The sequence below is a fragment of the Anser cygnoides genome, chromosome 2, assembly GCF_040182565.1.
Source record: "Anser cygnoides isolate HZ-2024a breed goose chromosome 2, Taihu_goose_T2T_genome, whole genome shotgun sequence".
NCBI classification, from domain to species: domain Eukaryota; kingdom Metazoa; phylum Chordata; class Aves; order Anseriformes; family Anatidae; genus Anser; species Anser cygnoides.
The window spans coordinates 140,501,251-140,528,534 of NC_089874.1; the positions used below are offsets into that span (position 1 = coordinate 140,501,251).

At 42.1% G+C, this 27,284-nt stretch overlaps 1 protein-coding gene across 3 annotated transcripts in view; it reads right to left on the reverse strand.

Moving 5' to 3' along the window:
- The window catches only part of NIPAL2 (NIPA like domain containing 2), a 54,410-nt gene extending 28,843 nt beyond the window's left edge, over positions 1 to 25,567 (reverse strand). Inside the window, exons 1-4 of one of the 3 annotated variants that reach the window (XM_066990617.1) lie at positions 25,152 to 25,567; positions 11,191 to 11,358; positions 8,618 to 8,686; positions 6,715 to 6,886 (exon numbers count right to left, since the gene is read on the reverse strand). In XM_066990617.1, the coding sequence (XP_066846718.1) occupies positions 6,715 to 6,886; positions 8,618 to 8,686; positions 11,191 to 11,316 (367 nt within the window). In that variant the 5' untranslated portion in view covers positions 11,317 to 11,358; positions 25,152 to 25,567. The remainder of the gene's footprint in view (positions 1 to 6,714; positions 6,887 to 8,617; positions 8,687 to 11,190; positions 11,359 to 25,151) is intronic. The other 2 variants (XM_066990616.1, XM_013179947.3) reach the window with 2 other exon arrangements.
- Positions 25,568 to 27,284: the final 1,717 nt, after the last annotated feature.

Here is a 27,284-nt window from a genome sequence, read left to right on the forward strand (position 1 = left end):
GAACGAGATCCATGTCAGTGAGGAATAGCCTCTGATTTTTTTTAATTGGTCAGCAATTGAATTCAAAAATGCAGAAAGGCAAACAAACAAAAAAAATTGTGTCAGAGCATAAGCTGGCAACAGCTTGGCAACACAACAAGCAATTTATCATTGTTCTACACTCTCATTGTTTTTGAACGGCTGGTTTTAGCAATACTACACATGTACAACCCTAAGCCTAAAGTATCAGCCTGTAAGTCGTTGAAGCAAAGACTGCATCCTTGTTTGTCTGAGAACATTTGTATGCTTTCAGCTGAATCAGAATATTTTTAGCTTATTAACTAATTATTGAGGTAAAATTTTCAAAACCAGGCACAGTTTCTACTGCTGAAAGCAGTGGCAGCGAGCCTGCTAGACCAAGAGAAGGGCAGAAAAATCTGGGAGGTGTTCTGTTAAGGACTGAACATTACAGATTCAAGCCTGGGCAAATACATGGAGGACCATACAAATGAAAATACATCCTAATGAAGTCTTTGAGTTATTTTCTTGGTTCGATTGCATCATGTTTACATTAATATCCACAAAATGAGACGCAAATAGGTTGTTAAAAAATCTGTATCTTTATGGTTTGACGTTTCTGAAGGCTCATGAAGCTCTTCAATCTGGAAATATGGAATTAATATTTCAAATGAAAAATATAAAAAAAAATTATCATGATAAAAACTATTGGGTAGAAAATTGAAAAAAAAATGGGTTTGTTCAGGAGCTTAATCATTATGTTGAAACAACCTTGCCTTTTCACATATCTGCATAAAATGGTCTGGTTTGTATTCATTGTCTATTACTACAGCACGTGAATTTCAATTGAAATTAAAAACAAAAAAAAGGATAGGAAACATCCATTTTCTGCATGATATGCAATTAAATGCCTTAAGGGAGAGGTGTAATGGTGCTACACATAAATTAGTCAGATGCTGATTCTCCTAGGAGAGTGATAGTGTGAGATTATCTCCATATGCAGGTTTTCTCCAGCAGAAATATAAATAAAGAATAGCATGATATGTGGGTTCTGCCAGTAGCAGACACTGAAGGGTGAGAATCCAGCTCACAAAACAACTCCTCTGCATCCTAGACATGAAATCTGTGCTTAGGCTTTTTTTTCTTGTTTGTTTGTTTGCTTGTATTTAAGAAAGGAATAATATACAAGAATAGAAGTTAAAGACAGAAAATACATACTGATCCTTAGAGTGTATTTTTTGGATTTTCTCCAATCCAAAAAAGTGTTTACTACTTATTTTTCCACCCAAAACTATTTCACAAATATTTCATAATTATATACATATAGTATATATATAATATGAAATATATAGTATTTCATTATTGTTTTCCTGGTATTGAGCCTATTTATGAATCTCACCTTTTTACCTTTGTTTTTATTATCAGGCCCTACCCTAACTAGTTACTTTCATAACTGTCCATAACTTTAAATGCTAGTATATCCTTCAGTTTTTTCATTTCAAGTCTTAGATTAGCTTTATGTACTAGTTTAAATAGATTAGTACTGTCTTTATAAATACACAGACTACCTATGCTGCTTTTGTCTTGTCAATAGACACACAAAATGAATGTTAGCCTCTAATATTCACTCAGTTAAGCTTAACTGATTGGTAGTAAAGCTAAAATCACATCAATTTGTTAAAGGCTCTCAAAACCATCCATTTTGCAGAACTCTTTTGTACTCATTTCACTAACAATCTGGATAAAATACCAAAGGAGGAGCATGATTTGAAGATTTGTTTACTGTTTTCACCTGTCTCAGTTTGTGAAATAGGGAAAACATTTTACTTTGAGTCCAAGCATTTGCACTGTTTTATGCAATTTAAGGGTCTGCCTCCATCTTATGAAGCAGTTTAAGATCACCCAGCTGATTTTCACACTACAATTGCTGAGGAGTACTCAATCTGTGAGCATGCTGCTGCTGCTGGGGAAGATCACATCTTAAAATGTGACCTTAAAGTGTGCTTTATACAGATAGACCCTCAGTCCTCTCTCTAGCTTCTGAGCTGAAGAAATTCAGGACCGTCCTGGTAGAGAATCAGTAGGAGATGCTTTAATCCATCCAAGCCAGTGTAGCATGCCACACAGTCAGGAAGATCTGGAGAGAAGATGAGGCAGGTAGTACATTTGATCGCTGTATCATTGTTTACATTTAATCATTGATTACATTTGATCAAAGCTTTGTGCCAGAGGAGGATTAACACAAATTTGGAGAAAACGAAAGAATATATATCTAGGGTTAAACAGAGCACTAGCTCTGCCCAAGACATATAGGAACAAGTTCGTCACAGCTAAATAACCGCTCAAGCCTATTCTTAGTTTATATGATAGATATTTTCTCCTATGAAGACGGTGAAGGAGAGAAGGCTCCAGGTAGACCTTTAGGCCTTCCAGTGCCAAAGGGGGTCCTGCAGGAAAGCTGGGGAGGGACTCTTGGTCAGGGAGTGTAGTGATGGGACAAGGGGGAATGAGGGGAGATAATTAGATTAGATTAGATATTAGGAAGAAATACTTCACTGAGAGGGTGGTGAGGCCCTGGCACAGGCTGCCCAGAGAAGCTGTGGATGCCCCATCCCTGGAGGTGCTCAAGGCCAGGCTGGATGGGGCTTTGGGCAACCTGGTCTGGTGGGAGGTGTCCCTGCCCATGGCAGGGGGCTGGAACTGGGTGGGCTTTAAGGTTCCTTCCAACCCAAACCATTCTGTGATTCTGTGATATTAATGGTGTACTAAATAAAAACAAAGATTTTACAGAATTTAGTCAGTTGGTGCATGACCTCTTGGTAGCTATTCTGCACACTGAACATGTAACATTTCCAACATGATTAAATATCACTACTGGAAAAAGTGGTGGACAGGACATTAAATGTTCTTCCCCATCCCCATTGTCAATATCCTAATAAAGAAACAAGCAAAATGTCAGAGGAATTTCTCAAGAGAGATACCATTAAGGCAAGCTTAATTCTGGAAACTGGATTACAGACCATACACACTGCAGAGAGAAGGAAGGACCATGGAAATCCTTTTGTTGTATCTTCTAGACAAGTACAAATAGAGCACTTTAAAGAATAGTCTGGTGAATGTTTCCCAGTCCTCATTAACAAGAGTTCGCAAAATCCCACGGTCTTGGACCGCAAAGGTGTTACATTACAGTGAGTGGGAGAAGTCCATTTCTATAAGAATATCTGAGAATCTTTTCCCTAAAGCACCATCAGGGATATCAGTTTTCAAAGTCTAAAGCAATATCTTTCCCCACAGCTACATAGAAGGAGCATACCAAAAATGCAAAGGGATCTCAACACTGTCAGTCTAAGTGAGTTGAATGTAAAAAAAAAAAATCTCTAGAGAATGAGGAAAACTGCATAAGAACCCATCTCTGATACCACTGGCCTCTCCTCATCCAACCCCCTCTAAGTTATTTCTGCAAGCAAAAGCAAGAGAATGAGCAAAAAACCACAGGAGTCTAAAATTACCCAAGCTACATGTAAAACATGATTTTTAATTTTTAAGTATAAAAAGCTTTTTAATGATCACATCAAACATGTATTACTCCTCCATTTTTAAATTAAAAATTTACCAATTTTTCCTCTTGAAGAAAACAACTGCTGTCTTCTCAAACTATTTAAAACCCTGAACAGATGTAGAGCTTGCATCATTGCAACCACACACAGAAATACTTCCACTGTGTAAGAAGAAAAATATAGTCTTTGTAGCTTAATTCTAAGAAAAAAGAAAAATCTACTGGTGTCATGCCAACTCATGGTCTGTGGTGATAGATTCTTTCTAAAACATCCATCAGAAGCACCCAGCTCAATAGGACAAAACAAAAACTTTTCACTATTTAATTGATACCGGATTAAACACAAAACTCAGTTGGATGCAGTTAAATGTGGTAGCAGAGCATAATAGATGTTGGCTCCATCTATTTTAAGACCCAGGATGCTTCCTATTTCAGAGGTCTGGAGATACATGATGGGTACAGCCCAAATCTGTTTTGGAGAGACTGCAGTGTGCCTTATCCTCTCCCCACACCCTGGTTTCCAAGTGAAGAAAACTTTCCATGCAGACCCAGAGTCACAAAAAGCTTCAGAGAGTCCCCTTGATGACTGGGCATAGCATGAAGCACACCTCCCCTCTGCACGGCCACAGGTACTGAGTACCCAGCATAACTGATGGAGCCAGCTCTTACCATCTGAGATGTTCTGACACCAAATTCAGAAAAAAGTGCTTATAAGAAGGGCAGACCTAAGGTTCAAATACCCATTTGGAGTCTGTTAACAAGTGCTTAATTTCTTCATTTTGAAAAATAACTTATGAAAAGTCGCACATTCAACAATCCCTCAAAAGAGCAGCCAACTAGACTGTGCAAAGTCCACTGCTCCCCACCTAAAAGATGTCACAACTTAATTAAAAAATATTTCTTGATGTTTGAAACTGGAAGACCTGATGCCTAAACCATCCTCTGCACAGTTGTTAGCAGCTGAACTGCATGTATCTTGGTCAGTTTGTCATTGTTCTAAATGACAAACCATTAATATTAAAAGGATGCTCTCTCTCTCTCTCTCTGTCTCTCTAGCTCTAATTTCAGAAGACAGGGAAGTATCTAGGGGTAGGAAGTGTTACTGGGAAGTTATTGTTGTAATTGGCTGTCTACATCATTTTTACTTTCCCTTCCTTAAGGGAATGTTTGCTAGACTAAATACAATTTCAGATATCTCTGTTGTTTGGGCTACGAAAGGAAAACTCTCAGTTGATATGTGGGAATGGAAAATAAGATATTGAAGTGCTTTCTGGGGTCTTCCAGTATAACCATTTTGGGGTCAGTTTAAAAAAAAAAAAAAGTAAAAAAAAAAGTGGGTGAGAATTTTGATAAAATATAATAGTAAGGAAAATGGTTTCTTGATACTTGTTATTAGTAAGGAGAAATGGAGAATGAAGGAAACAGATGCAACGTTCCTTCACATATTGCAAAGGAAAGGAAGAAGGAATTTGCCCAGATAAAAATCATCTTAAATATTTTTTTTCTTTGTAGTAGCTTAATAACCAATGTAACTTTTTGCCTTCCCAATGCTTTTCATTTCTTCTTGCTAGATGCATTTGCATTTTCCTCAGTTTGGGCAACAAATTAGATCAAGTCCCTTTATGTTCAGAAACATCTGGAAATGTCTATAATCGTTAAAGATATAACTACTGCCACCAAAATCACACTGGGATATGTCATAATTTACATTTTCATCTCAGGTAATATCTCATTCCTTTCCTTGAGAAATCTTTCCTACAACGGTGAACTACAGCAGTTTTATATCTCATTCTGCAAAATTCTGCAATAGTTTAACATTAAAGGTTACAGTAAATTGCCTGCAGTTTCCTTCCCCCACTACTTCATTGCTAAATTGCACCCACATATGTTTGGCTGCCTCTTTCCACTACAGCCAGACAGTCCACAGGGAAGATAATTCATCTTTTCTACCTCCCTGTGCAGAATCGCTGACCACAGTGTTGCTTCCAAGCATGAAACTGGTAGCTAGACACAGACCATGAAATGTTATCACTTGTCAATAGCAAGCGAATGAGCTCCAGCGTGTGCGGAGCTGTTGTGATATCTCAACCCTGGGTGTTTCAGCTGTGGATGTGAAGCAACTTGACCAAGGGATACAGCTGCACCTTGTATTCTGGTTTTCATACACTCTATATATTGTCCTGTCCACTCTGCTCTGCATTAGCACAACATGATAACATCTTTTAAAATGTACATTTCTTTATCACAGAATCAAGACATCTCACACCCAAGATATACCCAAATACCTTAACTACAAAAAAAACAATCATCAAGTAAAGGGTAAGATTGCATCAAATGAGTCCTAAGGATAGAAATAATTCTGCTAAAGGTCAATTAATCTGCATGTGAAGGAACAAATGAACAACTTTGATAATGTCCACAAATAAGCTAACCATTCCAGGAAATTTCTAGTCCCTTTTGGTCCCACTCTGCTACCACAAGTATTCTTTGCTCAGAGTAAGGTTCCAAAAACACAGTGTGAAAAAGAAGGTAATGATCTAATGAAAGAAAAATTGCTGCAGATTTACTGAACATATTATTCTTCAGAAGGGTTTCTGGCGTGCAGGCCTGACCAAACCCTGCCACCACACAGATCCTGAGGTGCACCCGGGTGTGAGGGCAACTGACAGTGATGGCTGGGCAGAGTCAAGACAATATGCCCAAGAAGCATGAGGATGGACAAGGGGCAGGTAGCAGAAACTCCTTGGTGTGATGGTAACACAGTAAGCACCTTGCAGGTACTCAAGATCAGAGCAGAACTCTGCAGGCAGCAGGACATCAACTTTAGGGCTTGCATCAGCTTTAGGGCTTGCACTGCCAGCAACACTGCTACACCTCTGGGTGACCGACTGGCAGGGATTAGCACAGCACAGAGTGACAGAGTCCACAAAGACAAAACCATAGAAAAAGAAAAAAAAATATTAGAAGAGTCTCCAAGTTAAGTAGAGGGTTTGTGTTAAACTGTCAGCTCGTGTAATTATATGAATCATTTCTTTTCAAACCACAACATTAACATCTTCCCCTCTCATTCCTGCTGTGGTTCCCCTGGTATTATTCCTCCAGTCACAAATAAGCATTCAATTAAAGAATGTACCCAAGCAAAACGTGGCAAACCATCTCACCTATGACAGACACACATCCTAGTGGAGCGACAAGGGCAATGGGGGCAAATCCGTAGGCTGTGAAATTGCCCACCTCTCCAAGCACCAGGAGGATAATTCCACACCACCACAGCTTGCTCGTGTAGTAAGGCTTCGGCTCTGTTTGGCAAGCTAGTCGGAGATGAGCGCATTTCTAGAAAATTAATTATTAGGAACAGGCATGAAAAGAAAGGCTTCCATTGTGTTCTTATGTATAATAAAAGTGGAGTAATTAAGGGGGCTGTCAACTTCAAATTCCAGGTGCGTCAAAGTTTTCTTTTTAAACATGCCTTTCAGCTTGCTGTTGCAGACAGACGGCTTTGTGTTAACTCAATGCTGCTTCAGATGTGTGCTTTTTCAGCCGTGGTGGAAATGACTGAAAAATTAGACCTCTGAATAAATCTGAAAAAGATTAAGTGAATACTAGCTAGTACTTCCTAGCTGTCCCTGCACGCCTCTGTTCTTCTCTCAAAGCACAGCTCAGTAGGTCCTGCTGTGAATCTGGAAACACTCAGAGGGAAGAGATGGGCCATAATGAGAATGGTGGCAACAAACTGGGAAAACAGGACTGGACTCCATGCTGCTCCTGCCCTTGATATGTATCACAGCCAGAAATACAATTTCAGGATCAAAAAAGCAGTACGCAACCACATGTGCTGTAGGGAGGACTTCACATTCAAAAAGGAGAATTTAGGGTTTGGCTACAATCTCCTGTTTGATCTTAGAAGAAGATTTCAGGTAAAGCATTATTTTCGGAAGGAAAAAAAGCTATACCTGTGTCAACAGGTTTAATATATACTCGAGTAATATTTCATCAGCACTTCTAGCTACATGGAGAAGGTATCATTTACGCATGTCATAATTGCTTTCCCTCTGGCTGTACAGAAGGAACCTGTATATAACAGGATAATTTGACTTTGATCACAGTGGACTTCTGAAACAGAGTCCAGGCATCATCAGGAAGGTGTCGTTATGGGGAAGGATGCAATGATCTGCATTAGCTCTGCAGAATATCATTTCCTTTCTCAGATTCCTTACCAGCCCCTCTGCACAGGGAAATGAGTCAAAGAAGTTGGAAACCAAATGACACAGCTATCACAGTATAAATGGCTGTAAAATACATTTTTTACTCCACCATCTGATACACGATTTTGGAAGTGCCACTGTAGAGTCACAAGGAAGTTGTAAATCATTTTCCTCAGGCTTCCATTCTACTCTGGAAGTTATGCTACAGAATATGGGCCAAAGAGTAATGTCTGTGATATACCATAGTCTCGGTCATTTCCCTCAGTGAGACAAAGCAGAACATTATTGCAGCTTCATGCTGTGGAACATGCTCGGGGGTTGAAATACTAGAAAGAAGTTTAGCCCTTGAAGGAAAAGGGGAGCATAATGAAATCAAACTTCCCTGATCCACAAACCAACAATTTGCAGTGACATCCAGCATTTTGTGTCTCTATAAACAAATAAAATGCAAACAAGATTATGCTTATGGGCATTTAATTACATTAATCACCCCACTAAGTTACCCCCAAGAATTTTTTAGTCACTTCCACTTTAGATTTGGACATACAGAGACATGTTCACACGATGTCCAGTGGGACTGTATGTAGGTCACAGCTGGTATTTACTTATGGCACATTATAAGGAAGAGTAGGAGGAGTTATGAATTTTTATTGTGTTCCCATATGAGAATCACAGCAAAGAACAGCCTGAGAGCTATCATCTTGCTGAAAACTACTGCACAACACTAGTTAAAGAAAGAGAGAGAATGCTTATTAAATGTAACAGAATTTGTATTTTGAACTTCAGCATAAAAACAAATTATAAAAAAAGTTACTTGCCAAATATAAACAACTGAAAATAAAGACCACTAATTTCATACCTGTATACTCAAAGAGACACTGATCAAAAAATTTGAAGCTGCAGCAAGTAGAACTCCCAAGAGCTGAGTCTGCAAGATCACAAAACAGAGAAATACAAAAATACTTATTAGTTTAATAAAAAACATACAACAGTGGTTTTCTGATAGCACATTTTAATGGAATCAAAAACAAGTTATTGTACTTTTCAGTCACTGAGTTCATGCTGCACTGAGTAAACTCAAAAAAAAAGTATCTGTCTGCATAGTTGACTATAAGAATAATGAAGCTGGTGCATTTTGCCTAGGGCTTAAGTAGTAAACAACTGGGAACTGAAAGGGCATCCCACTGCTGGGGGTGGTTTTGCTGGCCTTTGGTAGAATAGTCCTTAAGTCTCGCAAAAGAAAAAAAATAGACGGGTCTCAGCTGAACACTACACACATATATTCTTCTTTTCAATAAATTAATAAATAAATAAATGAAGACCTGTTTTATTACATAATCCAGAAGGAAAATCAACAGCAATCAAACTGTTCATATTGGAACACAGTTATTTTATGTGTTAACATATCCGCTATTTGACAGGGCAGCTAGAAGCATAGGTCTCCTGACAGTTTCCTTAATGTATTGTGTTATTTAACCAAATTCTTTTCTAATCAGCCTGTCTAATTTTCAGTAAGATTTGCAAACTTTCTATGAAGCTGAGAAATTAAAAACATTCAAATGGGACTCATTATTTTGGAGAGCAGCCAATGAAAAATGCCATCTCAGCAAGTTTAAATAACAGGTCCACAGAAGAACTCCCCACTGACATTCAAAATGTTGTAGCCACTATGCGTTGTCCTAAGTGTATTCACCCATCCAAGGCCACCGGTTTAATGCCATGAGAAGCCCCATTAGCTTGTAGAGAAGAACCATACTACCAGTGGGTTTTTACAAACAAGGTCAGAGTAACATAGCCCAGCACAACTACTGCTTGCAAGCTGCAAAGCAGCATCCAACCAGGCTCATGGTTTCAGCTTTTATAACTCTTCTTCTGTGAGGCCCTTGGGGACCTGGGAACAGGCAGTGCCTACCAGAGGCAGAGAAATGTTGACCTCAATGTTTATAAAGAGGTTTATAAATAAGTGGTCCAGAAAGGCCTTGGACAATAGGGGAGATTATTGGTATGACTAGATAATTCCCAGATGAGGAAAGAGCATCTCCAAAAGTGTGAAGAAACAGTGGCCTTCTTACAAAAGGTCTAAAAATGGATGATAATCTTAAGAGGCACAGCTGAATCCAACTGTCTTCAGCTGCATGCACTTCTGGTGGCTCAGATTCAGGAGAAGCAGACCACAGAATTACACAGGGTGAAATGCTTGGCAGATTGCTGGGTCTCACCAAGATGTGACTGACAGGTACAAGAGGATGCAGAGAGGGGAAGGCAAGGGGGCTCCCTTCACTCACACACCCTCTGTGCTAAGTAACAGCACCAGTGCCACAACCTGCACGGGAGAAGCATTCAATAACAAGCTTAACTCCAGAGTTTTCCCCAGGCCATCTGGTGCTTGGCCACTACAGGTCCTTCCCATCTTACATCCTCTCCTCCAGATCCCAGTATGCCCCAGTGGATGCTCCAGCAGCAGCACACCCTGGGCTCTCATGTGTGTTGTATTTTCCATGCTCTGGGAACATCCCTCAGAGTGGGGTGCATGACAAGACATCTAAGCACACATTGGCATGGATGTCTCTGCTGATATTGAGGACTAACTACTACAGGGACATGAGCAGCACTGCAGACTCCTTACACACTGGGGAACTGCAGTCGGATAGCCCCCACTCAGGGCCTTGGAGAATCAGAGGGGTGGATTTTCCTCCCCCAGGTTTTGATGCTGGTGGCGCTACATCTTGTGCAAAGTTTGACAGCTTCACAAGTGGACTGTTTGGCTCCCCTCATCATCCTGCACAAACAGTGATTTCAATAAAACAGCAGCTAAATCAAAATTGTTCTCTTGCTCCCAAAGACTTATTCTTTTTAAATGGCAACATGTTCGTTTTGTGAGGGGGTGGAGAGGTGACCTTGTCAGCCTCATTGTGAAGGGTTTAAGAAAAAGGAGACAGCAGGGAACAGAAAACAGGAACTGCCACCTCATTTACCCCATTATTTTGTTTTTTTTCACATAAGTAATTTTAATATATTCCCACCAGTCTCAGCAGAGAACCAGGTCTCTCTGCAGCTTTTTCCGTTTCAGCAGCCAACCCTGCTCCTACAGCTGCATCTCTGGGCACCCCCTTGCATCTCCTTAATCCCAGCCCGTGATCATAGACACTGGGAAGGACTCAGGAGCCAAGCAGCACATCAGGGAGGAAACAAAACTGGTCTCAAAGAAGGCTCTCCATCTAGCTTTTAAGTTGCCAAAGCACATTTTTCATTCAATGTAAAATGTCTTAGACAAGAGCCCTAACTCTTGAAGGCAGTCAGTGGTCCCCATGCATGGCATACATAAGTCATGGTAGCAAGGGATGAGCTAAGCTGTCAGTGAAAAAGAGGATGGGTGGAAATAGGGAAGGCCCCAAGCTTGGTCCGCATGGACGGGCAAAGCAGTATCCCCACCTGTGGTCTGACATCCATCCCTAACGTTGTTGCTGAAAACCCAGGTGCAAGGCACCCTGTGGGATGGCTGTGATGGCCCATAATATTTCTCAGAAATGTCCCTTTCTCTTGATGTAAAACCTGCATACAGCTGGTAGGCAGAAGATGAGACTGTGTTCAATCTGTTATCTAAAAAAAAAAAAAAATAAGTGTAAAATTAAGCCCACTTATGGCTTCTAATGATGATCTGAGCATCCACTTCCAGAAACTACATGAACAGGGACTCCAGCAGGAAGTCTTCCCATGCTGAGCATTACTGGTGTCCCCTCTAGAACTGGCTGCTTTCATACCTCAGTGGTTGCCTCATTAACTACATGAGAGCTTTGCTTTGTTAGGTGTATGTGAGCTTTTCTTCTTGACACACAAGATCTCACCTGATGATCACCCCCATGTCTCAACTGGAACCTTTTCCCAAAAGTCATTGCTCTTTTTGTAGGTACCAGAAATTGTCAGGAACAGAATGCAGCTCAAAAATTTAGGTCTTCTCAGTCTTCTCATTTTCTCGGAAATACTAAGACATATATGATCCCCTTATGAAATACGGGGATCAGCATTTCTCTCAGCTTTCCCCATTATATGTCCCAGGGGCCAGTAGTGTCAGGGACTCCCCATAGGGGCGATCAGGGCAGGAGGGCCTTACAGCCCAGCCCGTCCCATCCCATCCCATCCCATCCCATCCCATCCCATCCCATCCCATCCCATCCCATCCCATCCCATCCCATCCCATCCCATCCCATCCCATCCCATCCCATCCCATCAGTCATGGACACCAGGCACTGGGAACCTCCCTGGGGATGGGGATGGGATGAGGCCGGGCCGGGACATGGGCCCACAGGTGGGCCTGGCTCAGCAGGGCCCACGGCTGTGCAGGGCAGGGCTGTGGGGACCTGGCCTTGCTGTGGCCTTGCTGACATAGGGTCCTGGTCCATAGCCCAGGCTGGGGAGCCAGGGGAAAAACAGTGCATGTGTAAGATCAAGGCAAATTTATGGTCACAGTCTGAGCTCAAAACTTACCCTCACTGCTCAGGTCATTTGATTGTAATGACCACATGGTTCACCTGAGCATTGCTGTTGGCATATATATGGCGCTGACTGCTCTAGACTGACATGCGTTAATGAGCTCTGGTTAATAGGGTGATAGTGCTGTTCTTCCAAACCCAGGGCTTGGACAGAGCCCTAAAGATTAAAAGCAGAGTACGGTGCATGAAGGAGGTCAAATATCACATAGATCCCTTCAGGGAGACGAGATGAAAGTATAGCCACACCATGCAGCTATAGCATGGCAAAACTTTCTTGTGCAGGTTCATTCATATTCAGACATGTCAATGTTAAAGAAAACAACAGGGAACAAAAATTCAGTAAAGAGTAAAACTAGGTTGTAAACTTCACAAATCAAAATGCATCTTAAGCTAGCAGGGTTTCCCTAACACACAAGAGCTGTCATTTACAACAGTGCTCAAAGCAGGAGAGGAAAAATAGGATACTGTATCTCGGGCTAATAAAACTGGGCATCAATGAAAGAAGATGCCCCACAACAGGAGATAGATTACCCTATCAAACTAAAATGGTTGCTGTATTGCCCCAAAGGCCACCAGAATCCTTCTGCTCGCATCTTGTCCTATAAAAGGCATTATCATTTGTGCTGTGTCTGCTATTCAACATCCTTTAGAGGCTAGAGGACTGCTGTAACAGACAGTTTTATAAGTAATAAACATGATACTCTCTGAACACAGAGCTTCCAGTTGTGATATCCAGTTGTGATATCATCCATAGCACGGCAGGACTTCCCACACACAAGTCTTGAGACAAACCTCTTTGAAGGAATTCAGTTGCATACACAACGCCAGAGCCATCGTGCTACTTCACTCAGCTAAGACCTTCTACAGGAAAAAGACTGAAATACTCAAAACTGTTGGCATAAAACGCAAGTCCCTTCATCTCCAAAACATCTGTCTGAACCTGCAGGCCACATTGTTGTACCCCAGATTTCAGACTGTTGATGCATTCTTCCAATGCTTCCAAATGCATGAGGCTCATCCCAGAAAAATCCTGCCCTTAAATTTGCCAGAAAGTAAAAAATCGCTACAGAAATTTGATTTCCTTCACCATAATTTGGTTTGGAACAAGCCACGAAGGTCACTTGCTGGCTTTGCAGTCCTTTCTAGACATTCTCCAAGCACACAGACCATGGACTGAGGCTGTGTATCGGCCAACATTTCCCTTGGTGGCAAAGCTGCCTTGAGGAATACCTTTCCCTGGCCCCCCATTGCTAGGTCTCCACTCCTCACTGCCTCATTTGCGTTAAAACAACTATTTGTGAGGCTGGGAAGGCACTGTTCCAGGTTTGAAATAACCCTCCCAAAATATACCCCATTAGCATTATGTTCTTTATAAGCCACCTGCCAATGTTTAACACTGAAGGCGGATTAAAATTCACAAGCCACAGCGAGGGTTTTTAAATGGTGACCCTGCGTTGTTTGCCAGGGGTGACAGTAAGGGGACGTGACTGCACGGGAGGCTGCTGCGGGGGTTCGAGAGGTGGCAAACTTAAGCAAGGTGCCCTCAGCAGTCGCCTGGTACCCCCCATCCTGACTGCATGAGGCCCTCGCACAAGCCCAGGCGTGGGGAAGGGAGGTCTGAACAATCAGACAGAAGGCACCCATTTGCCAGCTGGAGTGGCAACGCATTGCTCTTCAAAATAAATGAGCGGCAGTACGGCATATTGCTGCATACGGCCCTGCTTCGAGCACTCGTGCAGGGCCTGATGCTTATTTATCCTAACGCCTTTCCACATCATTCTGGAAGTGTTTTAAAAGGGTCTTTACATGCAAGGTCTCTTTTTATTGTCAAAGTAAGGCAAGAGGCTTATGATAAATGAAAGCCAGGCTGAAATGTAAATCTTTGGCACTAATTCTAATAAATTTATCCCTTGCAGAGTAAAATCTGCATTGGAGATTCAGTTATACAGTGAGATGTAATTTACCCATACTACATCTGTGTTTCCTAATGCACATTAAACTGCAGTTTCCAGGCCCATGAAATGAAAACTTAGAAAGATTAACTGAATTTGCATTGAGTAAAAGGTATATGGCCATTATTTATGGAAACTTTCTTTGCTGGTAAATTAAACTGATGAACAGAAAAAAAAAGTTTCAAATGTATGTTCTCTGCTAGCTTACCAAGGCTAGTTAAACCATTCCTCCTATTTTTTCTTTATTTCTGTATTTATTTGTGATCTAAAGGTGTTCTCAACAAATGTAATGACCTATATAGCTTCAAATGCTACATTTGGTTTCCAGTAATTAGAATTTTACCAGATTTCAATGGATCCTATAACAAAATAGTCTTTGGGGAAAAATGCCTCCTAATCTTCCAGTTCTGTGTTAAATCTGAAGCTAGAGGAATTTAGAATCCTTAACAAAAAACATATTTTTGGAATTTGGAGAGGCTTATCATTTAGCTATTATTATTTATAGAGCTCTGGCTGTATTCAGTGCTTTACAGATGTATAAAGAATATAAGGTCCTTGTTTCAATGGTTTTCACAATGTAATTCATATATTCATATGTTTCAGGCCCATATGAAGTACTGAAGGAGACCTTAAATAACAGTAAAAGTGTAATTACCAGTGTTGGAACATGTAATGAAAATACATTTGGTTTCTTCATTGTGACATAAAAGACAAAGGACATTGTTCGATACACAGGAAAGAGAGAATTAAAATGTTTGTCACCATTTTTGTTAGGAACAGAAGAAGAGAGGAGAACTTGGTAACTAACCCAGGGTAAATCTGAGTGGAGACAAGACACTTGATGTAGGTTTTACATGAGTCGCCACACTGGATTCCAAACAACAGTAAATAAAGTTCCTATCTCACAACTATTACAATGCTCTTGCCTTTACTAGGTTCTATCTTTCATTAGCTCATGAATTTAGAATATATCTTTTTCCAGAAAAGAGACAAACTGTAAATGTTGGAAGAAAAGCTTGTTAAGGTATCAAAAGGTGTGGGAGTTTGAGAGGATAAAGCAACTACAGAAGTGGGCCCATTTTGTTCAGCTCCATGCTTTAATAATTTTCATGTATTCTTATTTACATTCCTCAGTCTGATTACTTTAATTAATGTCCATAATGGATACCAAACTGAGATGAAGAATATGATCGGTAAAAGTTAATAAAGTCACTTTCAGCAGTGCTCACTAAGGCTATATACAAACATATCCATCCACTATAATGTTACAAGCATTATGAGGGGTAATTTCTCTCCTTCTTGAAGAGTCACAATCAAATTGACCATCTCCTAAATTTCAATTTCTTATACTGAAGAATCAAATCTCAGAATCAGAAATAAATGGGAGAATGGGGAAGGCGCAGAATGGATTTTTACGCTGTTCTTCAAATGAGTAGCGTGGGATACTGTGCCACATAATCAGAGAGCATTTCACATTTTTAATATTACCTGTTAGATTGCAAATAAAAGCCTCTCCAATTAATGTATAATACAGGCTCTAAAAATTTCAGTCATAGCTGGTAACACCTTAATAGAAAGATTTTCTCAAGGACCATCACATCACATCTCCATGGCAACTATAGCCATTACATACCCAGAAAAGCAAGAAAAGGATCATTAAACTTTTGCCAGTTTCCAGGTCCCTCAGGAGAAACAAGGATGCAAGCAAGTATTGACTGACCAGTTTCTCCACAAGAAGGCCAGTTGACTCAGGGATATTCCTCCATTGCTGCCCAGGAGCAGGCTTCCTAGATCTTCCAGTTTGATCCTGTCTAGTTTCTGGTACACAAGGCAAGGTATAAACCAGACTACTAAAAACCTTGGTATATTAATTTGCAGAAACTACAGCCTGGCTCACATTGAGAGGCAGCACTGCTCCTCTCTCCGCTTCATGTTGCTCCCTGGACACCGAAATGGAAAGCCAGGGAGGGTGCAGCTCCTTGTTCCAAGGAGACATGAGGTTCATGGGGAGCCCGAGTGCCCCAGTTTGTGCTCTGGAAGATGGAGCTAGCTCTGCCTGTACTTGGAAAGACTGGCAAGCTCAGAGGAGCCCTATCTGAGTAAATTATGCTGTCAGGCATTACGTTAGGTTGCAAGACAAGGCAGAGAACACTGTTGGAGAGATGACTCGCTCTGTGTGTACACACAAACGTGCCTCTAAATAAAACACACCTAGCTTGTTCCCTTCTGTTATTTCAGTACAAAACTTGCTGGAGTACAAACGAGCTATTTCTAATCCACTTAAATCAGAAACACAAAACCTCAACAGTGATGTAGCTAGCTGAATACATTATTTACCAACCCCAAAAAAGAACTTTTGCATGAAAATCTCCCATTGCCAGTTGCGAGAAGCAGTGCAATGGCATACCTTTTCCAGCATGCACCTCTCCAGCATCACTTTCCAACAAAGGTAGGCTTGTCTTTCAGCCCATCTCAATTAATCCTGTGTTAGCTATAACTAACCCTCCAGTTAATGTGCACAAAAAAGTCTCCCCCATGTCACAACCTGCATGAGCGTGCTCAACTGTTGAACCCCATTGTCACACACATAGGTCAGGGGTAAAAGTGGGCTGGAGATGACACTTCCAAACAGGAGTAATGAGTCAGGAGGGGAAAAAAGAAGAGATTCAACTGCATTTATAATGAAGTTTGAGCCATCTGGGAAAAGACTTATGTGACTTATGTGGTAGGGGAATGGACAGCCCAAAGGCCCTTCCAGTCTGCTGTTCCTGCAGAGGAGGGGTGCTATGCATTAGGTTCTTGCTTTCCTTCTTGTACCTCACGCACTTGGCTCTCCTTGTTTCATTTCCACAGAGTGTTAATCATTTACAGATAGTTTGTAATGCAAAAAAAAACAGGACTGGACTCCAGAAGGCAGAACATTCTGGTTAGCAACATCCTTCATTTAAATATAAACAACTGCTGGATTATCAGCAATGATTTAAAAACAAGAGGTCTTGCACTCACTAAAATATTCACACACATGTATGTGGGTGCATACACACACAAACACAACTGGATGCTTTTAATTTGCAAATGCTTCTGGTCAAAACTGTAAGATGTAAACCTGGGGATTATGATAATGAATAAATTTCTTAGAGAAATGACCTCATACAAAAATTTTTTGCAGGGGCCTGAGATATAGGCAATGGCCTCATTTTTCCCTTCTGTTTCCACGTGACACATTACAGTTGTGCATTTTGATCTTTTACTTTGAACTGTAACCCAACTGAAATTATTGGGAACCGTTTCATAGTTCCTGATGGGTTGCTGGCATACGGAGCAAGTGTCTAGTTCACAAGAAATCAAAACATGTATTGCACTGTTGCCTTCGGCTACAGAAAACAGAAGTCAGTTTAGCTGGATAATCCTTTCTAGGCACTTTTATCACCCTTTTATGTTCTCTGTTGTACTTAAATAAAGAGATAAGAAGAATTCTCCTTTGCACTTAAATAAGGAGATTCAAAGTACTTTCTCCTAGTTGTTAGTATTCTTTCAGCTTATGTGGATTCTCCAAATATAAAACTTGCTGTTTTTTTCTGCTATTTAAATATTAATATAGAATATAATAATAAGACAATTTCTTCTTGACAAGGCATAATATAGAGATGGGGCCTATGAAGAAAAAATCAGTCCATTGCCTTTTAGGAATTAAAAAAAATAATGAAGGGGTACTGAGCACCCTTGTCCTAAATCAGATGCTATCAACTTTATGTTCTTGTAAACCACACAATACTCTGGTTTGTCCTAGCAGCTTCTGATCTATAGCCAAGAAATGAAGCTAGAGTCCTGGTCAGATAAAAGCTGCTATTCTTTATTTGACTGAAACTTCTGCAGACACTACAAGCCTTGCTCTCCATCATCTTGACATGATGAGTCATTGCTGCATGATAACATAGACACTGAATGATAATGTTCAAGGTGCTTTAGTCACTGCAGGGAGCAACAGATTGTCACTAAATTAGAGAGAAAAAAGGCAAAGAGATTAATGTCATAAGAAGTCAATAAATGCAAGAACCTCATGACAAATCCAAAGCAGAAAATTGTACCAGAGACAGAGAGATCAAGAAAGAGTGGGTTAGAGTTATAAAGCAAAGTAAATGGAGTCAGAATCTGTTTACTCCCTAGCTGGAGCCCCAGAAATTTAAAGCAGGTTTCAATTGACAGTTAACTATCTGGGTGCAAGTCTGTTATGTACACAAAACCCACATTTGATTATTTTTCACAGGAACCTCTTTCCAGTGCATATATCTTGGCTGTTGATGGCTTCAAGTGCAATCCGCATCTGCTGACAAAATGACTTCATTTTGATGAGGAAAACAGTTACATCATTGGGCATGCCAGCTATGACTATACTGTAGATTTTAGCTACCATTAGGCTGATTTTGTTCAAGGGGATTAAACGTCAACAAGTTAGACTTGCCTACAAGAGGAGATACACTTCTGTGTTATCACTTTGCCTCAGCCAGCAAGAAGTTGCCATGTCCAAGCAGCCAGCATTTACTTGTCTGTGAGTCAGTGCTTCCAAACAGGGAGGGTTTTCCTTCAGAAGTTGCACTCAGCATGGTGGGCCAGCACCCCATAGGCCTCTGCACCACAGGGTTGTTTCCACAGAACACAGCACAGGATACAGAGAGAAATATAGCCCTTCTCCTTGGATAGTCACTGAGTGCCTCTTCCAAGTGTTAAATTCCAACAGTCCCATGATTCCTGTCTATCACAGTTCCACAATCTCTCTTCATTTCCCCGTTATGGACAAAACAGTTCATGTCACCAAACAAGGCCAAGGCTTCCAGCCTAGATGACGTAAATCAACCGTGAATATCATGGAGAAGAATGGAGTTACACTTGTATAACCTCAATTTAAGCAGCACGCATCTGTTTGGTTTGATATTGATTATTTACTTTTGAGCATACTCTGCAAATATCCCTGCCATATTTCTTAGGATCTCTGCTCCAGGCCTGGCGTTGATTCGCACACCAACTGGCTGCCTTTTGAAGCCACTGGCAGTACATTTCAAAGTCCAGATTAGTCACAGAATGAAAAGCATATCTCCCAACTGTTCACATTAACAAATGTCATTCTTCTGGGACAATTCATGGTGACATTATAAACATGAACATAACAGTTTATACATGTCACCAAAACTCCAAATGGAATAATCACAGCCTTTGGTTATTAGGTTAGCCAAAGGTCTTCACCTCCCTTATGACTGAAGTGCACATTCTGGGGTTTGCTCATTTTTATAAAGCCTTATTTTTCTGACTTTGGTCAAATTTCTACTTCAGTAACTGGGATTCTTTTGATTCTTTCAAACAGGAGTTAATCAGATCCAGAAGACTGATGAAGACATGTAAGGGTAAGATTCAGATATCTATTTTTTTGATGCCCAGAGCAGACTACCATAACATAGGCAGGTGAACATCGTACCTCTGCTTCAAAGAGCAATAAAGTCTTCTTTGGATCACAAAGTGGTAAGGGCCCATACTGTCACACATAAAATTTTATGAAAAGGGGAACTTTTATTTTAAAAAAAATAAATAAATCAATTAGTATTTTCCTGTCCATTTAGACAAACAAACTGCCTCACCAAGGAGTCAAGTGAGCACTAAGGCAAGTGAAACAGCAGAAGCCCAGACTCAAGATGGGAGCAGCACCACCCCATCAGGCAGCAGCGATGTCTTAGATCCACACAGCACCTTCATGAAATCTGACTTGCAGACTGGCGTTTGCCTGAGCAGCCAGACCTTCACCCTCCCTCACCTCGCAACTCTGAGGCAAGGCTGTGAGACACCAAAACCAACACAGTAGCTGTGGCCAATTTAACTTTGATTCCATTATTTGCAGAAAAGTCTACAGGTTGGGGGTGGGCAGGGCAAAGCACTGCACTGAGCCAGACACCTCCAAAGTAGGGTAGGGATCGAGACTCATCCCATAGCTGGTGTTTCCTACTCAGTGCTAACAAGGGGAAGAGCAGCACTCAGTCTGCTCTACTGGCTCCAGAGTAAATCTGATTCTGCTGCTCTGAATCACTGTGCTGATGGGCAGTGCCTGTTTTAAGGCTCTGCGATTGGGGGCTGAGTTGGGTATCTGACAATCTCTGCACTATACCCCAAATCTTTCTGTAAAATACCATTTTGAAGCAGTCCAAAGCAAAACTAATTTCTGAACTAGGCAGAATATGTAAATTTTGTGATTCGAGTTTCTTTGTACTTGTCTTTCTGACAAGTGATGAGCCTTTTAATGTTATTATTGCCTAGAAAATTCCAAATTACCATTCTCAAATGTCCTAAAACAAATTAGCATAACTAAGAAGCCTCTATTTAACTCTGTCTCCTCAGTCACTAAAAAACACCACAAATGCACATGTTCTTTAATGTCCTCAGAAAAAAACAAAACCTCATTTTACCATAACAGAGATGTGAGGGGAAGCATTGAAAAGAGCCTGAGATTTGGGAAAAATAACCCAGTGAGAACCAGGAAAGAGGCACTACGTAGAGCTACAGCTGGGGTTCAATGCAGCTGAGTTTGCAATGAGCTAGCTGAGGTGTCCCAGAGGAGGCTATCAAGGTTGCTTTGGTCAAAATGAACCGTCAGCCATCAGCCCAGGTAAAATGGCTTTGCTCACCGTCTTCTGTTGGCTGTCAGGCTAGGAAGCATCCATTCAAGCATCTGTACCAGCAATGCTGAAGAGATGAAAATGTCCAGAAAAGATGAGGGATGAGCTCTCCCACCGGTGCCGTTCACTTTGGGTCTGTCTGCCCTAAACCCAAAATGTGGAGTTGAAACTGCTGCCCAGCACTGCCATGCTGGGCTTTCGGGGAAACTGCCTGCAGGGCCCTGGTTCCTTCCAGCCTTGGCAGGGTGGCGGAGGCCTGCCAGTAACATCTTTCGGCTATTTTCCCATCCATAGCATCTGCTCCAGACCTGCTGCTCCATCCCCTACCTCCCCTATATGAAGACTTAAACAGCCCCATGTCTTGCTCACACTTTTCCTACAGTGAGTAGAGGAAAAATGTTACATTTTCCTAAGGAATTTGTGAGGTGTAGTCACACCAACAACTATGGTACAAGTGCAAGGGAGACAAGCAAATGGTAAGGCTCTCCACTCATTATTTCCCTTATCTTTGACTAATTCATAAGTTCCCATGCTGCATCTGATCCTCCTTTAACCTGGAGACTGCAGCTTATACAAGCTGTGTGCTCATTTCACACCAAACATGTTGGGATCTTTACCTCTGCAGGGACAGCTGGTTTTTGGCAGGGCAGAATGGATATCCAGGTGGCAGGAGCACTGTCAGCAACCGGTTGCAATGGTTTTTAATTATAAGTTTTGACTTTTGGGTTCCCTATGACTGATTCAAAAAAGAGTTGTATTTGAAAGACTGAACAAAGTCAAAGGAAACTGAAACTGTCTGAAGTCTGAAGCCTGACAGGTAAAGAATAATATGATGAAGCAGAGTCAGTGTTTTGATACCTTTGCTTTCAACAAACAGTTTTAGAATATGGGGTAGGGGAAAATCTTTCCACCAGAGCCTTCACAGACGAGTACAGCAGTAGAAAACAGGGCAAGGGCATGTTTGTTTCTACTCCCCTCATGCTCAGGGACTGGCTCACCGGTTAACCTGAAACAGTTAACATCTGCAGTCTATCAGGGACCAGGCTGCAGCATGACGAATCCTACAGAGACTGGGAAAAGGACATTAAAAAAAAAAATTCAACTACAAAACACTTGAAATGGAAAATAAAAATAGGAGGGTTTGCATCATTTGCCTTCAACTTGAATAGCCTGATAATGTGTGGTGGTTGCTTCTTGCAGGGGAAAACCACGGCTGGAAATTTCATTGTTCAAGTGCTTTAAGCATCCTGGTGAATGCTTGTAGGACGTGCTCTAACAACTGTTTTCTCTGGTGGAAGTGCCAACTGAAGAGGCTCTCACTGGTTCTGGGGTGCTTCCTCAGCCAAGGAAAATGAAGAAATAATCTTCATCTCCAGGGTGGCAGCTCCCTCTGGGATCAAACCATGTTTTCACCTTGCTGAGGCCACCAAGTGGCTGCATCAAGCCCACAGCAGCATGGGGTGAGTTAAGCACTGAAGATTTCCTCCTTGAACAGAATGAGCTAAAGCCTTAATTGTAGCACTTTACATGAAATCTAGCTTTCATGTATATGACAGAAGGCAGCATGGAAAGGCCTCACAGCGATGTGTTTAATCCTTGGGATTTCTCCTTGCACCTGATGGTAGGCACCACTGCTGGCTGATCTGAGCACACGAGGATTGGGTTTCCTTGCTGCACATACTGGCCACCTGCACAGACAGCCTGTGACAAACGGTGATATATTGTCATGGGACAGGAGGCCACCAATCCGTCTGAAGGAGCTGTCAATGTTTTAAACCTCAAGGACAGAGCCAAAGTGATTTATTAGCAAAAATCACGAAATAAAACTACCTCTCGAGGTGAGTGTCTGGGCAGTCAGTAATAACTCCAAGCTTATTGAGAGACAGTCAAAGGAGGAAAAAGACACAGAAATGAAATTAATTTCCCTCTCAGGCTCAGCTTCCATAATTAAACCACCACACACAGTGACAACCCACAACAGCCGTGTGAAATACTGAGTTATGGAGGAAGAATTTCTTCTGAGCTTTCATTGACTGTTTCTACCCAGCTCTTCTCTCCTCCTCTGACAGAAATTCAAACCAATATTAATATTGTAGTTAATAATCTCAACTAATCTTGCAAAATGTTTTTGTCCATAAACAATGGTATTGGAAGTAAATAAACAATCTTTGAGAAGTGCCGAGGGAAATAAAAAAGGATTAAACCGAAGCAATTACATACACTTTATATTAAGCAGAATAAATCCACATGTGGTGGCTTCTTATGTTCATTGCTCCAGCAGACTCGAGATATTACAGTAATATTAGTTTGTCAGGAAATACTTCAGGTAACTAAGTACATATTTCATCAGATTTTACTACATCATTAAACACGTCTATGCCTCACAGCACACGATACGGGGCTGAGGCAGGGAAGGCTGTCAGAGCTGAGCCTCGAACGGCATCAAACAAGCATTGCCCATGCTGATGCTAAGGAGAAGTCCCACCTCCACCCTTTGCCCCATGACCACACATTCCCCCTGCTACCCTTGTGCCAACAGCTAGGATCAATCAGCTTGATCAGAGATCCAACAGGAGAATAACCCTGATGAAAAATAAAAAGTAATGCCAGCACAAGCAGGCGTTACACTGCAGTTATGTGGACACGGGCACTTTAGCTTCTTCCGGGGAGCCGCATGTTTACAGCCATCATTTAGGGCTTACTGTAGTGCCACAGACTTTCCTAACACGTGTTAGATCTGCCAGGCCCACGTGGATGTCCCTGATGCCCACATGGCACAAGGACAGCTGTGACCAGCAGCCATGCTAAGCCCCTTGTGTCTGAGGGCTCTTGCAAGGGGCTCTCACTCTTACACCTCCTGATACCTCATGGGTCTGAAAGGGCCAAAAAATGCTGCCCACGAAAGCAATTCACCTCCACTTTCCTGGGACATTTCCAGGCAGATGAGAGCTGGCACGGTTATCATTTCTGGCAGAGGCAGAAAACAAACAGCTCCCCTTCAAAACCGAACCAAGTGGACAAAACAACTCCAGGAACAGGGGAAGGGACAGAGCCTCTGCCTGCAAACCTGAAACTGGGCTCAAACCACGGACACAGCCAGGACAGTCCATTTGCCAGGAGTGGAGGAAAGAAATGGTTTCTGATATACCCAAATACATAAAATGTCACAATGAGAGTGCAGAGAAGAAGCTAACTCTTGGGAAGATAAAGGTTGGTAGCAGTATACGGCCTGTAGTTACCCATTGCCTACTCCAAAACCTGAACTCTGCAAGTAAATGAAAGTACAGAAAACCAGAATTAGAAAACTACCATGCTTAAAAAATAGCAATCCTCATGCAATCACCCCAAGAAGTACAGGAGTAGGGCTAGGATGTTTTGCAAGCAAAGGTATAACCCCATCATGACGTGCAGGCAGGTGTCTCCATGACAAGGGACCCGTGTCACGGGGCTCCCCATCAGCTCTGCAAGCACTCCCAGACCCAGGGCCCTAATTCCCAAACCTTCACTAACCCCTGGCTCCCAGTTCTTGTCTCCATAAGAGACCCCAGCTCTGGTTTCCAGAAGCATCTCCATCAGCCGTCAGGCAGGAGTGCTGCAGCTCCAGGGGCTTAGGCACAGGAATTCAGAGTTTTCCTTTCCTCTGAGGCTGCGAGATGCCTCCTGCCACCTGGATATCCCACCAGTAGCACATGCAGAGTCCAGAGGGGAAGGTTTTGGGGACTCTCCCTGAGTTATGACCTGCTACTGGGCTGCTCACAGAGAAAGGAGAGCAGTTACTCGTGAGCCATTTTATGCACAATTTATACCAATACTTTGCATCATAAAAAAGCGGTTTGCTTCTTATGCTGCAAAGAACAAGAATGTTGAGTATCCTGCCATGCCTCCTACTTTGTGAAGCAAAAAGCAGAGAAGAGGTAAAGGGTTTAATCAGCCTCCAATTCATTTTTATTGTTAGCAGATGCTTCAACTTGCTAGTTCTCGGAGGCCGCTTCAATCTCTGCTTTGCAGTCGCCCAAATACCAAATACATTGTTAGCACTGACAACTACAGAAACACTGCTGGCAGACACCAGCGGTGCTGCAGCACAGAGCAGCACAGCTCCCTACCCTGTTAGTGCTCAGACACGGCTATTTGCAGGGGGAAGCCAAGGAGGCCTGGGATGAAGAAGGAGCAGGTGCCAGCAGCAAAGGGGTGCAGGAAGGGGGCTCTTCAGGGGACTGTGGGGAGAGGCTGAAATGATTTCCTGCTCTCCCTGAGTCCTCTTGTTCCTCCTGGTGCTGCAGGGCACTTACCTTGTGCTTGCTGTACCAGGGGCCAGAGAGGGGCCCCTCAAAGAACACATTCTGCTCCGAAACAGGGAGGATGCCCATGTCCCTGCCCTCAGCCCCCTGTCACACCAGCGGGGACAGGTGGCTGGCAGCAGAGGCGAGCAGGACGAGGACGTGGCACTCACTTCCTGGTGTGGGCAAGGCTGTGCCTGTGGGTCACCCTGCACCCAGGGGTGCGCAGAGCGGTGCTGCGCGGCCGGGGGCAACAGGAGACCCTCAGCTGGGGAAGATTTACATCAGGGTGCATAGCAGAGGAAGGGGAATTTGTCAGCAGTTTCACTGCTTCTTCCCAGGGCACTCAGGTGCCTTTTTACTTTTTTTTTTTTTCTTTTTTTTCCTCCCTCTCTGACTTCCCCAATGCCCCACCCTGCTCTTAAAAGGCAGCCTGGGAATTTAACTCCTTCAAATCAGTGCCTAAATCTCAATGGCCAAATTATTCACTCCTCACGGATAGGTTACAAGAGCTGGAAGTTGTTGTTTCCATATTCATATAGTCACTTGCATAAATTCTTATTTCTGTCATGCATTCTTTACTCGTAGACATTTCCTGAATAGCTTCTTTGCAGAGATTTCAGGCAATGGCTTTGTTTCCAATCTGTGGCTTTATCCATTCATTCAGTTAGTTTTGATTTAATCACTTAAGCTCTCCTGAGGAAAACAACCAGAAAAGCTCCCTAAATGGGAGATTAGGAGCTAGTCAGATAGGAGCTTGGCGGAGTTACACTCTGGGACAGAAATGGGCTTCTAAAGAAACACAGAAAGCAAAAATTAAGCCATCACATCTTCAGGCTCTGGACAGGATAACTGCTTGTTTATCTAGAGGGCTCATACGATGCTCTACCTTGGAAGCATTGGGATGTTGGTCAGCTGGGCTTGAAAATGTCCAAAGCCCTGACAATTTCTGTAACAGATGAGGCCCGGGGGGTAGTTCTTGTACCACCTGCTACAGCAGAGTTTTGTCCTGCTGTTAGGTAGAAGAAACTGGATTTATTCTTAGTTCCAGTGTGCCTGGTGGTCCCACCATCAGAGAGATGCATAAGGAGAGAAGAGAACAAGACAGCAAGCAGCAGAGAAGGCTGGGGAGTGAGCTTCCAGTGGACAAGGAGATATTATACCTAATGGATATAAGCAGCAGCAAAGTTGACTGCAGAGAGACAAATGAGGATACAGACCCTCAGTATGATTATTTTATTTGAAAATGGAAGGAACATGTAATTACAGGAAAGAAACTGAAGTTAAATCAATGCTCTTCTGCTTTACTATATAACAATGCCTGCATTAGCTACAGGGATGTTATTTGGATTCAGTCAGAGGTGAACTGGGATATGGGAGAGGCTGAGGTGGCAAGGTAGTGCTTCAGTCAGATGATGATATAACACCCCAAAATAGGAAACCTTGCCTTATAACGAGAAATGTTTTGTTCATGCATGTGGTCCAACTTGAAGTACCAGTTTCTGTGATCACAGCTCCAATGAGTCCTCTGTAAATACCAGAGCTAGCTGAAGCCATGTATACATAGGTACACTGAAGGGAAGAAAAGAAAAAAAAAAAAAAAAAGAAAAAAAAAACAGCTCCAATGTTTCATGGCTATGTAAATTGCTGCAGACTATTTTTACAGTGTTGCGTAATTATTCTCTGGAGTCTAAGCTTACATTTTAAAAAATGTTTCTAGGCAATTTGGGTTATGGTTGCAAAAAAAAAAATCAAAAAAAAAATCTTTAAAGTGGAACTGGAGTGTAAACTGCTGCAGTGATATTTGCCCAGTCTAGAGAGAGTTGAAACAATAGCTCAGAGGGAAGTGTGAATGGACCCATTCTTCTAACTGGAGCGCTAAACTGGAAGTCTGCTGACAATTTAAGTGTCAACATCAGCTACTTCAAGGCGGATCATTTTAGCAGAAACACCAGGCTAATGTTCTTATTTGTCATCCTCAATTTGCACTTGTTGGATAGCAGATCCTGGGGAGAGGAGGAAAAGCAGCAACTGGTTGTCTGGCTTGCTGGTCTGAGGAAAGCTCTCCCATTCCTCCATCACCTACACTCACGTCTGCTCCAGCTCGAAATGGGGAGAAAAGAGGTTGTCACTTCCCCAGGCCAG